Here is a 13,239-nt window from a genome sequence, read left to right as displayed (position 1 = left end):
CCAAAGATTATTTTTTTTCAACTAACAGTCCAGCACTGTCAGATTTTTAGTAAGACAAATGTAAGCCTGAATGTTTTTGTTTCTGCTCCAACGCTTAAATTACAACAGCTAAATGTGTCCTCAAAACATCGACCCGTTTATTCAAGTCATGCAGACCTACGGTGGTACAAATTACTTTTAATCTCATAATTATGACTGTTTTTCTTTTCTTTTTTTGGATTGCAAAAAGCATCAAACTTCAACATTTTATCATCCAAGGTGACATGGAGCTGTATGGATGTGGACAAGCTAAAAATGCTAACTACTGGCATCACTGTTAGCTGTTTGACAGTGACGCTCCCGTTCAGGTTTTCCTTTCCGCTCCGGTTTAGTCAAAGAAAAGCAGCAGGTGGCGCTCTGTTCACAGTGCTCAACCAGAGTTCATGTACATTTATTCTTTAACATGTTGTGGAACATATAAAGATCTCATACTGAAGAAACAAAGTCATTTTTCTCTCTTTACATTTGTTTACAACTGTTTCTGAAGCGGCGTCGGTGAAACCCCGCCCCCACAGCCTGTACACGCAGTCCGTCAAATCAAACGCACCCGCCTCCCTTGGACACATCCTGAATCTGTCAGCCGATGTGACCGGCGCCCTCTGCTGGAGCTGCAATGTACATATTTACAGGAGGATGTTGGTGGGAACAGAATGGGATGCAGCTCCGCCCACATCGCCTCATTCCGCGGAGGCGAAGCGGCGTTTGAACTGCGGATGGTTCAAAAATTCACATTTAAAAAAAAAACAAAAAACGTCAAAACAAACTTATTGCACCAGAACAAAGAACACGACTGAACATCAGTGTTTCCTCCGTCATAACACGTTAAAAAAAGGATGTTTATCTACAACCCTGACCCCGCCCACAAACAGCAAGCCCCGCCCACACGGAGCAGCCCTGCAAACGGAAAGAAATGAGCACGCTTGTTTAAAAAAAATTAAGAGCATTCCATCCCCGTCGCCATCCGTCAAAACACTTTGGTTCAAACAAAACAAAAAACTGAAAATTTTTAGAAAATTAAAAAGTATTAAATATTTTTTTGTATTAAAATTATTTAAAAACCCCAAATAAACATCTGTGGATGGAACCGAGGAGCTTTATATATTCTATATATTTTCATTTCTACGTAAAAACTTCTTTCTGTCTCTTTAAATAAAAATAGAATCGGACCCGGTCGGTCCCACTGAGCACGCTCCATGGCGGTCTGTGTGTCACGAGCGGCTCAGCTTGAACAGCACTTCGCACATGATGGCCGCCACCGCCGAGTTGAGGGCCGACGACAGCGAGATGTCCAGCAGCCGGCTCTCGTACAGGACGAACTCCGGCCGATTCTCCTCCACGCTCGCCACGGCCAGCAGCGCCTTTGCCGCGCGGCACATCATGTTGATGCTGGGCGGCTCTGGCGCCATGGCGGCGGCGGCGTGCGGGTTCTGCTGGTACTGCGCCACGGCCAGGCTGTCCTCCAGGAAGCCGATCAGAGTTCCCACGCTGCCCTTCTGCAGGGCGACGGCCCGAGCCGCCGTGGCTTCGCCACGCGCCAGGTTGGAGAGCACGGCCACCGCCATCTCCCGGCACACCTGGCTGCGGCGCTCGCCCACCAGGCGCACCAGCGTGGCGAAGAGCTGCTGCTGGCGGCTGAAGGGGGGCGTGGCCAGCAGCAGGTCCACGTTGCAGTCCTGGACGCTCAGCTTGCAGAGGCACTCCAGGACGAGCCGCTGAGGCGACAGCGCCGCGGCGCCACTGGCCCCGCAGAACGGGTCCTGCGCCTCGGCGGACGGACAGACCATCCAGTGCAGCAGCCCGTCCAGCACCGGCAGGACGATGTTCTCGGGGTACTGCGACAGGTCCAGCTGGCCCGACACGTTGGCCAGCGTCACCAGCGTGTTCTCTCGCAGCGCCGCCAGGCAGTCCCACCACCACTCGTCGCGGCTGCAGGCCCGGCCCGCTTCCTCCTCCCGTTGGTAGGTGGGCGGCGCCCGCTTCCTGCGCGGGTGGCTGTGGTGCAGCAGAACCAGCCGGCCCAGGATCAGAACCAGGCCTGGGTGGCGCGACAGGACGGCGTCGTTGCCGGGAACGAAGGAGAGGTTGCGGATGATGTTGGAGACGCAGATGCAGCGTCTGGCCAGGGAGTCCTGCCACGACTCGGCGGTGGACAGCGGCGCCTCGTCCCAGCAGCGCGGCTCGTCCTCCTGGAGGCTGATGGGATTCTGAGCCTCCGCAGGGGCCGGGTGCTGACCTCTGACCTCAGATGGAGAGCCTGCAGAGCAGAAACAGCAACAACCAGGAGCAGCTGATCAATGTTGCAAAGTCTGAAACAGCAGACATTGAAGACCAGTCAGAGCTGCAGACTGGGAGCTCGGCCCCATATTGACCCGTTTACCTCCTTGCTGACCCATCTGCTCCTCCTCCTGGGTTCGCTGCTCCTCCTGCTCCAGGTCTGGGGGGCTGAAGTCTCCGGTTCGGGGCTCAAAGTGCGTCTGGATGTGAGCCGTGGAGTCTCCTCCTCCGGCCTTCCAGTGCAGCAGGCCGCTGATGAAGCCGTTGGGTCGGCTCGGGTCGGCCCGGCGCTCCACCTCCTCCCAGCTCTGCCCGGCCTCCTCCACCCTGACTGGCCGCTTGTCATACTTGCTGCTCTGCTGAGGGGAATCCTCAGGTTTGGCGTCCTCCGTGTCGAGCGGCGACGGCGCCTCCCCCGGCTCCTCGGGGGTCATCTTCGGGCCCTCGGCCCCGACCTCGTACTCCTGCAGGATGCCGAACATCTGGATGAGGCAGCGGCGATAAAACTCCACGATGAGCTCCAGGAACCCGGGCAGCTGCAGTCGAGAAGCAAACGTTTGGATTTGATCTAAAAAACTTCAGTAAGCTCAGCGTTTCAGGCGCGGCGCCTCACCAGCGTCAGGCTGAACGAGCCCACTGTGCTGTCGTCGTACAGCAGGATGTTGAGGGTGTCCAGCGCCCAGGTGCTCTCCGCCAGGAGCCCCGACTTCAGTGACATCATCACCCGCCAGGCCTCCGGCGTTCCTGACAAAGCCGATCAGAGTGAGGCTCAGCGCGGTTTCACCAACTCAAATTTAAGACTTTAAGGCCGTCATGAATGAAATTTAAGATCATAATAGAAATATTCAGAAGTTGTTAGCTTGCTAGCTAGCAAAGATATATCAGTTAGCAGCAGTTAGCAACCGCCTTGAGCCACAGAACGCAATGAAGATGTAACAGTGATGTTTCACAAAAAAAAAATTACTACTTGGAATATGAGATTAAATATTTCTGCCTCAACAAAATTTAAAACCCATGTTTAATGTATTAAACTTATTGTTTTTAAATTAAGACGTTTTAAGGCCTTAACGTTAGAAACATGAACAGCTACCTCACTTTATCATTGGGAGATAGTTAGCTAGCTAGTGTATATTAACAGCTAGTTAGCGGTAGCCGCAACAGCAAATTAAATTAAGGCCTTAATCTTAGACATTTAAGACTTTTTAAGGATGGCTTCCTGGTCATGTGACCTCTATGGAGCGGCGCTGGTCTCACCTGTGTCCTTCGCCGTTAGCCGTCGCCGTGGTTTCAGCTTGGGGGGTGTGGCCTCCACAGAGCCGGGTGGGAAAACGACCTCTCTGTAAACGAGGGGGAGGCCCTGATTGGCCGGGGGAACGGTGGGGACACCTGGTTTCTTAACAGGCAGGTAGGGGGCGCCGTTGGGGGACAGGGAGCCCACCGGAGGACGGGGGAATGACGAGGGGCTCTGGGGGCGGGTCACGTGTTTTGGGATGGTGGGCGTGGCCTGGAAAGAGGAGGGGGGCTGCCTGGAGGGGAGAGGGGGCATGGAGGAAGAGGAGGAGGAAGAAGAGTGGGAGGGGAAGGGAGGTTGGCACTGGTTCAGGTGACTGGGGGCCCACTGGGTGTCGTGTGGGGGCCGGCCCTCCTGGTCTGGGAAGGGGGGCCCCTGGCCCTGCCGGCTGTACAAGATCCCCATCTCTGTCCTGGGGGGCCACAAGCTGGGCTGCGGCCCCCCATCTGTCGCCGCCGCAGGGGCCGATCCCATCATGCCGTGCTGTGGGGGGGCCTGTCGGTCGCGGCCGTATGGGTACTGGTACTGCCCGGGGACGGGCCGGCGCTCAGGTCCTGAAAACCCCCCAGGTCCGGATCCGTAGGGGCCGAAAGGGTCCGGCTGCTGGGAGCCAAACTGCTGCACGGCAAACGCCTCGCCCTCATGACGCTTCGCAGCCGGGAACATGGCCTCCATCGGACGCTTGTAGCCCTGCAGGGACAGAACCAGAACCGTTAGGGACCGTCAGGGACCGGGACCATCAGGGACCGGGACCATCAGGGACCCAGATCGTCAGGGACCCAGATCGTCAGGGACCCAGATCGTCAGGGACCCAGATCGTCAGGGACCCAGATCGTCAGGGGCCGTCAGGGACCGTCACGATTTTGAAATATTTTTGTGAAAACCGATGTCAGTGATCCAGACATCATTACACACATCGTCACTGATCACTTCCTGGGTCACAGGTACAGAGCACTCACCTGCTGCTGGGGGTAAAGGGGCTGATGGGAACTGTAGGCCATACTGTGAGGATACTGCTGACCAAATCCATCGTGTCCGTGCCTGAAGACAGAAACTGAGTTTTATTCAACCACATTACACCAACCTGGTTACATTTAAAAGAAAAAAGTGGGACAGTTTGTGTCGATTCTGATGTACATTAGTATCTTTCTATTAGAATCCATTAAATGATGATAACTTGTTCCATTCTGCCTCATATGCATTGAAAAAGCAGGGGTCCTAACAGACAGCCATGTGGAACGCCTCTCAGTTAACAAACTGAAAGCTTTATCACATTCTCTCACCTCTGCTGGGGGAATCTGTTGGGGGGATACATGCTGGCTTCATTGGCAGACGGGCCCATGCTGTTCTGGGCGCCAGGGGGCGCCATGCTTCCCTCTGGGCCCATCACATTGTCCAATCTGCACCAGAGTGGCACCAACACTCAGCCGGTTTCAGGTTTAGACCTGGCATGAGGGAGCGACAGCGGAGCCGGGTCTTACCTGCTCTCGTAGCCGGGGCCGTAGGGGTACTGCGGCCTGGGCCCCATCCCTGATAGGGGGCCGGAGGAGGGTCCGCGGGGGAACATGTCCTGCATCGCACCGCTGGGCATCTGGCTCTGACCGAAGGCCTCGCCGGGAACCGGACCTGAACCAACCAAAATCCCTTTGAGGATGCAGTTCAATTTCTGCGTAAACAGTTTTTCTGCCTGAAAGGAGGGAAACTGAACACTGATGGAGATGCAAGCGGTGATGCAAGTGGATGTAAGTGGATGCTGTCCATACGTGGCCACCAGAGGGCAGCAGAGCTCCTCTTCAGTTTGAACATTTATCCTCAGTGTGGTCTCTCATAGGGGTGAGCAACATGGACTCAGAACTTTAACGGGATATTTTGTGAAACTAATCGAGAATATAAATCAACATTCTCACTATGGTTAGGCCAATACATTTTGCTGGATGATAAATTGTTCTGTACATTATTACAATAAATGATAATATTCTTGTTTTGAGACCATTTTCAAGTAATATAATAATGCAAGAACACATTCCCAAAGATCAATAAGCTTTAAATTCTTATGAGCATTTAACTCAAGACTTGGAAGACATTTTAAATATCCAAAACAAATAACAAAATAAAATGAATTATGAAGTTTCTAAAAGGCAAAATTATCCTTCAAAAAAAGGTCCAGTTGAGACCAAAGCACAAACCTCTCGACCAGCAGAGAGAAAACATAAAAACGATAAATTATACAAATGGAAATTATTGAGCTCATTTAAATTTATCCTGTGATTAATGATTATTGTGACAGGTCTAATTATGACAACAAATTATAAGGATAAATTCTCACGCCTAGCTTTAGCTTGAATTTTATATACATTTGTTTATTAGTAAAGAAACAGATGTTTATTCCACTTCCTGCTATGAATTCTGGGAAATATGTTACGAGTGAGAGCTGAGTGGCTCTCCTCACCCTTCCTCGGGGCTCCATACGGGTCTTTGCTGGCGTCGTATTGCATTCTCATTGCGGGTTCTGTTGGAGCCGCCCCCTGCTGGTAGGGGCCCCCGCCGGGCCCCGGGACCCGCTTGCTGTGGAAGGCCGGGTCGCTGCCTTCAGAGAACGGGTCCTGGACGCTCACGCCTCCCATGGTCCTGCAGGCAGACAAACAAATGCTGAGTCACGTTCACAGAAAACGAGCTAATAAGAAGGTTTGGACATGATGTTGCTTTAGACGCCCCTCCCCCACCTGTTTCCAGGCTGGGCAGCCATCTGGTTGTGCGGGGTGGACGAGCGGGTCGGGGGCTTCGGGTCCACCGGAGCGTCGGTGAGGGAGGAGCTGCTGGACTGGGGCGTGTTGGGGCCCTGAAACGAGCCCGAATTCGCTGCAGAGACAAACAAAATGGCGTCGATACGTCCTCAAAGTTTTAGACGCTCAACACAAACCTGACCGCCGCCTCCACCCAAACGCCTTAATCCTGCAAACCGGAGCCATCTTTACTCAATAATTATGTCTCATATCTTTGTGGGGTCAGTAATAAACATCATCACTGCAAAATAATTCATGTTTTCAAAATTTAGATCCCAAAATTAAACTGGTTATAATTAGTTATCCTTGACTCTTTCCAAAATGGCTCCAGCTTAATAAGGCTGACACAAATTATTCCATCTGTCCAGAACCTGTACAGGTCAAAGGTCAGGGACACACACTGTGTGACTGTCACCTTCAGGTTGGCGCTACAGAGACAGTAACTTTGCTTTTAAGAACTTTGCAAAAAAGAAATAAAAAGAAAACGCATTTCCATCGGATTCTCAGTGTGATGGTCCATCCATGGAAGTTCTTCCTGCTGATCATCAGCAACACGTTTTGTTTTCCCTGCAGAGTGGAATCACTGCGGCATTGTGGGTAACTGGGTCAAACTGAGGTCACTAATGTTTATATTTACACTGAGTTCACGGCTGACAGCTCACCGAAAGTCCATTACATAATCCCATCCGAGTGAGTGTGTGTGTGAGTGTGTGTGTGAGTGTGTGAAACAGGATCCCTGACAGCAGCTGCTTCCTCTTACAGTTCAGCATCGTCTTACCAGGAGAAGGCGGTTGACCCTTGACCTGCAGGGGCTTCTTGGCGTCCCCGGCGCCAGCGTCAGGCGGAGGCTCCTCCCCTCGCTCCATCTTGCACTCGTAGGCGAACAGGTACTGGATGTACTGCTTCTTCAGGGAGCTGGCCGAGCTGCTGGACGTCCCGACGCTCAGCAGCGACGACAGCTCCCGCCACTTCTTGTTTTTGTTCACCTGAGGAGCAGAAACACGGTCCAGTTTGGTCCAGACAGAACCAAGCAGAACCGAGAGGAGAGCATCTCACCATGGCCAGGCCGCCGATGGCTCGCACCGCCAGGTAGAGCCGGCACAGGTCCAGCGGCTTCCTGCCGACGGCCGGCAGGGTGGCGACGGGCGTCTCCCTGTCCTCCATGAAGGACAGGTAGCGGTCGACCCACAGGCGGCGCTCCGGCTCGCTGCCCATCTCGTACAGCTTGGTGATCTTCTCGTTGGTCATGGTCGCCACGTTGGGCTTCTGCTGAGAGAGGCGGCGGATCAAGACTCAGGAGAAACGGAGGAAAATGGTTCTGTCTCTTTAAATAACTTCAGTTACCAACTGTTACATTCTATGGAGAGAAATTAGTTACAATATTATTGTAAGCGAAGAACGTTTAAAAAATTTAAATTTGTAAAAAAAAAAAAAAACATTTAAAAATAAAACTTAATGTCTGAGTTTCCAAATGTTAAACCTACAGTAACAGATTTTCAGATTTTATTTTTTAAATTATTTTTTCAGATTATTTCTCCAATTTCTATTTTTTCTTTTGAGACAGAGTTTTACAAATGTAATACTTTTTAATCTGTGTTAAAAGTAGAAAGTGCTGCGCTCACAAAGAGAACTGAAATATGAAAAAATTGGAAAAAATAAAATCTGCACAAATGTGGGTTCAACTACTCCAAATATACTGCAAATTACTTTCACAACATATTTTTTGACTGATAAGTTTTTCAAATTCTGACTTTATCATTGACTTAATTTATCGAGTTTTTGAAACATGTTCTTTGCTTGCAGTATTAATATTGGCACACATTTCTTTCCATACGTTTCTGTAGCGTTGTGGGCGGGGCTTACTGGGCTGGACGGGGTCCTGAGCCAGGCGGGGCTGCCGATGCTGTCGCTGTCTTCCCCCACACAGGACGACACGCTGGCCGGGCTGGGGGACATCGGGCAGGGGGCGCTGGGGGGCGGCACCACACACTGCGAGCCGTAGCTGTCCTGCTGCAAAACACACACCGGCCACACACTCAGGTTTAAAGGAAGTTTTTACTAAAAAAAACTGAACAGTTTTGGTCCTGGAATAATTTGAGCTGCCAAGCAACATGGTGGAAATTAGTTTCTTCAGGAATTAAAGATTAAATATGAGAAATTGGCTTGTTTGGAAAGAAAAGTAAAGGGATGTAAACGTCTACCAACTGGAACCAATAGGAAAATTCAGCTGCAGTACCAACATTCATCCCAAAGAGGGCAGCACTGAGACAGTTTGAGACCAAATATTGCATCATTAAACAACTTGACAGATGTATAAAGATAGAACATTTAAGGAGACAGTTTATCTGCAAAAAATAGATTTGGGGTTTAGTTACACTGTAAGTAAGCTGGGAAATTAATCCAAGCCGATTATCCATTTCTAATATTTATTTCCCGTTTTATTTGTAGATTTTTTTCTCACTTTCCATAATCTGTATTTAGTTAACATAATGTTTATATTTATTCTCTCCTCTAACTTCATTTTTTCAGAATCTATATTAATTTAATATTTTCCTTTACTAGCTGTTTTTAATCAATCATTTATTTGTTAAACCAGGAGGTTTTTGTATGTGTTGTTGTGTATCATGTCTTTGTTCTTTTTTATGTCTATGTGGACCATGAGTCTGCAGAAATAAATCAAATCAACCTTCATTTTGGTTGGATCAGCAGCAGAACCGACGGCGTCTCGGAGCTCAACCCGCTGCTTCAGGTCATGACTTCCTGTCCCGTCTGCCGCCATCATCCCTAATCCTGCAGGGATGGAGAGAAAAACGAAACACAGATGATGGATTATAATCCCTGAGGTGCCGATGATTCCTGGCTGCTGATGATTCCTACCTGGAGCGGTGTAGGGCGGGCCCTGAGGAGTCATCCTGCCTGAGCTGCTGAACGGACCTCCAGAACCTCCAGAACCTCCAGAACCTCTCATCGCTGTCATAGCTGAGAAGCTGCTCTGCCTGGATATTAAACAAAACCGATCAATATTAATACCAGAGGTAACTCTGGGTGATTAATCAATTTTGTCAGTTATTATAGTTCTTGTTTTTTGAAAAGATCTGGATTTCTTTTGCACCAATGAATCTGTGTGTTCCCATAATTCAGAGTGATGTCAGGGCGGCCATTTTGTCTGACAACCACAGAAGAAGAATAAAATTCTACTTTGAACAAAAAAACACATGAACTGAGCTACTCACTCAGCTCCTAAAAACAAAAAAAAAAACTTTTAATCCATCATTTTAAGACACTGTTTTTATAAAATTTTATGGCTTTTTCTCATGATTAAACAAAAATTTCGTAGTTTGGCTCTAAAACTCGTAGAAGACATGAGTGAAATAAAAGCCACTTTTCTGTCGTTTGTAATTTCTTTTTTAGAGAATAATAAAATAAAAGAAAATAACTAAAATGGAAATTGGATCCTGTTGTATTTTTCATTTTAAGCTGAGGTCATAGGGTCAGAGGTCATGGCTTCCTTTACATCTTTTATTTTCTGTCCACAATATTTAAACTTTCAGACAGAGATCAGCCTGTTGGCCTCCACCCAGCAGGGGGCGCTCTCTCCTCCAGAGTGTCTCCTGTTTCTCACCTGCTGTGAGCGCTGAGGGAGGCGTTGGTGCTCGGTCCAGAGTTGGGGCCCATGTCTGGCGGCTTGCAGCTGGCGGTGGCCCCTGGGGGCCTCATGCCCTGGCCGGTAGCCTGCGGCATGTTGGGAGAGGTGGGGGCCGCGGTGCCGGGTCCAGTTGTGTAGGGGCGGCCCCCAGCTCCGGGCCCGGGGCCTCGGCCCGACGGGGTGGAGGGGCCCTGCCCGTGCATGGGGCCAGCGGTGTTCAGCCCCATGCTGTTAGCCAGGCTGGGGCCCGAGCCGGGGCCACTGTAGCCAGCTGCAGGGGTCCCGCCGTAGTGAGGGGGCCGAGGGTAGGTACCTGAGGAACACACAAGTTTATTCCTCTGTAGCTTCAAGGGCCACAGCAGAGCAGGCAGGGGCCCAAAACACGACTAGTTTCTCGATAAGAAACTTTACTCAAATCTTTTACTCGAGTAAAAAAGTATTTGGTAAAAAGTTACTCAAGTCCTGAGTGAATAATCAAAACATCAATAAATATTTTAAAATTACATCATCAGACCGAAATAAAAATTTATGTGAAAATGTTGGTATTTTAAGGAACAAAATTAAAATAATTCATATAAGCAGCAAAACCCATCCATCCATCCATTTTCTGAACACCCTTGTCCCTCAGTGGGGTCGGGAGGGGTGCTGGTGCCTATCACCAGCTTACGTTCCTGGACAGGTCGCCAGTCTGTCGCAGGGCAACACAGAGACACACAACCATGTGCACACACACACCTAGGGGCAATTTAGACAGACCAATTAACCTAACAGTCATGTTTTTTGGACTGTGGGAGGAAACCGGAGTACCCGGAGAAAACCCACGCATGCACAGGGAGAACATGCAAACTCCATGCAGAAAGACCGGGGCCGGGAATTGAACCTAGAACCTTCTTGCTGCACGGCAACAGCTCTACCAACTGCGCCACTGTGCAGCCAGCAGCAAAACCATTAAACAAAAAAAAAAAAACAAGTAGAAAATAAAATCAGGCAAAAGAAATGTTTTTCCCAACCAATTCCTTTCAATATAAAAGAAATTGATTTCATAAAGTTTTTGTTTTTCATAAAATCTAGTGAAAGGTTTTGTTGTGAAACTTTTAAAACAAGTTTGATCTTCATTCAATTAAGTTGCAATTTTTACTCCAGTAAAGAAGTAATATTTCATAATAATTCAATTAAATTAATTTATTATTACCAATTCACAACAAATATTGTATCAAAGAACTTTAAAGAAGTTCAATCAGACATTTTAATTGATCCCAGTGATCAGACAGTCAGCAGCTCAGGTAACTGTGACTATCAGCTCTGCTCATGTCCCACCTGGGGGGCCGTAGGAGTGGCTGCCCTGCTGGTAGGAGCCGTGGAGCCCGGGGCCAGCCGGTGCTGGGTGGGGGGACATGGGGCCGAAATGTGGCCCCTGGTTGCTGCGCTGCATGGAGGGAGGGAAACCTGAGGAAGAGCCAAACAGCGATCAGAGAAAACATCAACGCTCTGGGGCCCAACATGGAGGCAGGGGCCGAACCTCGGTCTGGAGTCATGGCCGACTGGGAGGAGTGGGGGCCGATGTCTGATCCAGACACCTGGGGGCCCGCCTGGGGGCCTGAAACACACAGAACCAGAGTTAAAACGACAAGGTCACAGCACTTGTCTTCATCATCTTCATCAGCTTCATCCCACCTGGACCACTGGTGGGAGACAGGGGCCCCGAGCGGGACCCAGCAGGGGACAGCGACGGGGACGGAGAGGGACCCGTTCGGGCCGGAGGGGGGAGGCGCGGCGAAACGTGGGGGGAGAAAGGAGAGCGGGCCCCCGGAGTCCCCTGGTCGCCCTGAGTGCTGCCGGAACCGGAGGCCCCTGAACTCACCGCCGCCTCGGTGCCGGTCAGCAGGTCATCGATGGAGCGGGAGAGATCCTGGAGGACAGAGAGGGGCAGAGCTTAACAATGGGGGGTGGGGCTTAACACGTGGAGGCGGAAAACATCAACAGTTTTAACTAAATATTCAATACTGCTCAAAATGAGATGAAGAAAAAAAGAAAAACAGAAAATAGAAAGATAGAAAAAAGAAAAAGAAATAGACAGAAAGATGGAAGGAAAAGAAAAATGAAAGAGAAACTTCTTGCGGAAACAAACCGCAAGAAGAAAAAGAGAAAGAAAAAGAGAAAAATATAAAAGAATAAGAGGAAAAAAAATGAGCAAGCAAAAAGAGAAATCCAGAAAGGAAAGACGAAAGAAAGAGAATAAAAGAAAAAAGAAACAAAAAGATAAAAGAAAAAATAAGAGATAGACAAAAAAGAAAAAGACAAAATGAAAACTTTTAAACCAGCCAATCAGAGCCCTCCCCCTCCAACAGCTCCACCAATCAGTCATCTGTGTTTCTCTGCGAGGACCAGATACAACCAGATGTTTACAGCTGCATCGGTTCTGATCGCCCCATTTCTGGAGTCCTGGATTAGAACCAGAACCAGAACCAGAACCAGACTCCTGGAAGCAGCACGGCAAGCTCACAACAACCAGCGTCAAAATAGATGATGAAACCTGATGTCAGAGAGGAGAATCAGGTTGCTATAGCAACTCAAAGGCCTCAGATGGAGCAGAGACAGTTTGATTGAAGCAGTCAATCAAACTGGTAAATAGATTTCTGTGGCGGCGCTGCTTCATCATCCATCTACTGGATTCTAGCCTCAGACTGGGCCATGTCTGCGTGTGTGTGTGTCTGTGTGTGTGTGTGTGTGTGTGTGTGTGTGTGTGTCTGTGTGTGTGTCTGTGTGTGTGATTCATTTCCACTCCTCCATACGAGACAAGATGAGATGGAGGACGTTCTCTAATCAAAGAGGAAACCTCAGAAACCTCTGATCTCTGCTCTGCTCATTACTGAGGCCTCTCAGCACAGCTGAGGATCTTCTCAAACCAGCCGTCGCCACGGCAACCGCATCAGCAGCACAACTTCAGATGGAGTGACGAGAGGAAGAGGACGGCGGCGCAACATCAGAGACGAAGAGACGGCGAGAAAGAGGACGGATCGCAGCTGGAGGCGACACACTTAACGGGAGAAACAACTGAACCAGAACCTGCTAACTGAACCAAAACCTAAAGAACTGAACCAGAACCTGCTAACTGAACCAAAACCTAAAGAACTGAACCAGAACCTGCTAACTGAACCAAAACCTAAAGAACTGAACCAGAACCTGCTAACTGAACCAAAACCTAA

The 13,239-nt window shown here is 49.4% G+C and overlaps 1 protein-coding gene across 1 annotated transcript in view; it reads right to left on the bottom strand.

Moving 5' to 3' along the window:
- Window positions 1-394: 394 nt before the first annotated feature.
- The window catches only part of arid1b (AT-rich interactive domain 1B), a 32,059-nt gene continuing 19,214 nt past the window's right edge, over window positions 395-13,239 (bottom strand). The window contains exons 4-21 of the mRNA XM_015050376.1: window positions 11,708-11,942; window positions 11,553-11,630; window positions 11,351-11,479; window positions 10,010-10,346; window positions 9,265-9,383; window positions 9,074-9,177; window positions 8,251-8,397; window positions 7,444-7,656; window positions 7,166-7,373; window positions 6,328-6,463; window positions 6,054-6,232; window positions 5,086-5,230; window positions 4,888-5,004; window positions 4,564-4,645; window positions 3,568-4,294; window positions 2,927-3,057; window positions 2,417-2,849; window positions 395-2,293 (exon numbers count right to left, since the gene is read on the bottom strand). Coding sequence (XP_014905862.1) covers window positions 1,248-2,293; window positions 2,417-2,849; window positions 2,927-3,057; window positions 3,568-4,294; window positions 4,564-4,645; window positions 4,888-5,004; window positions 5,086-5,230; window positions 6,054-6,232; window positions 6,328-6,463; window positions 7,166-7,373; window positions 7,444-7,656; window positions 8,251-8,397; window positions 9,074-9,177; window positions 9,265-9,383; window positions 10,010-10,346; window positions 11,351-11,479; window positions 11,553-11,630; window positions 11,708-11,942 — 4,566 coding nt within the window. The 3' untranslated portion in view covers window positions 395-1,247. The remainder of the gene's footprint in view (window positions 2,294-2,416; window positions 2,850-2,926; window positions 3,058-3,567; window positions 4,295-4,563; window positions 4,646-4,887; window positions 5,005-5,085; window positions 5,231-6,053; window positions 6,233-6,327; window positions 6,464-7,165; window positions 7,374-7,443; window positions 7,657-8,250; window positions 8,398-9,073; window positions 9,178-9,264; window positions 9,384-10,009; window positions 10,347-11,350; window positions 11,480-11,552; window positions 11,631-11,707; window positions 11,943-13,239) is intronic.

The sequence above is a fragment of the Poecilia latipinna genome, unplaced genomic scaffold (assembly GCF_001443285.1).
Source record: "Poecilia latipinna isolate Pla-1442-1.1 unplaced genomic scaffold, P_latipinna-1.0 Scaffold989, whole genome shotgun sequence".
In the NCBI taxonomy this organism is placed as follows: Eukaryota; Metazoa; Chordata; class Actinopteri; order Cyprinodontiformes; family Poeciliidae; genus Poecilia; species Poecilia latipinna.
This window is presented reverse-complemented; position numbering and strand designations above follow the sequence as displayed.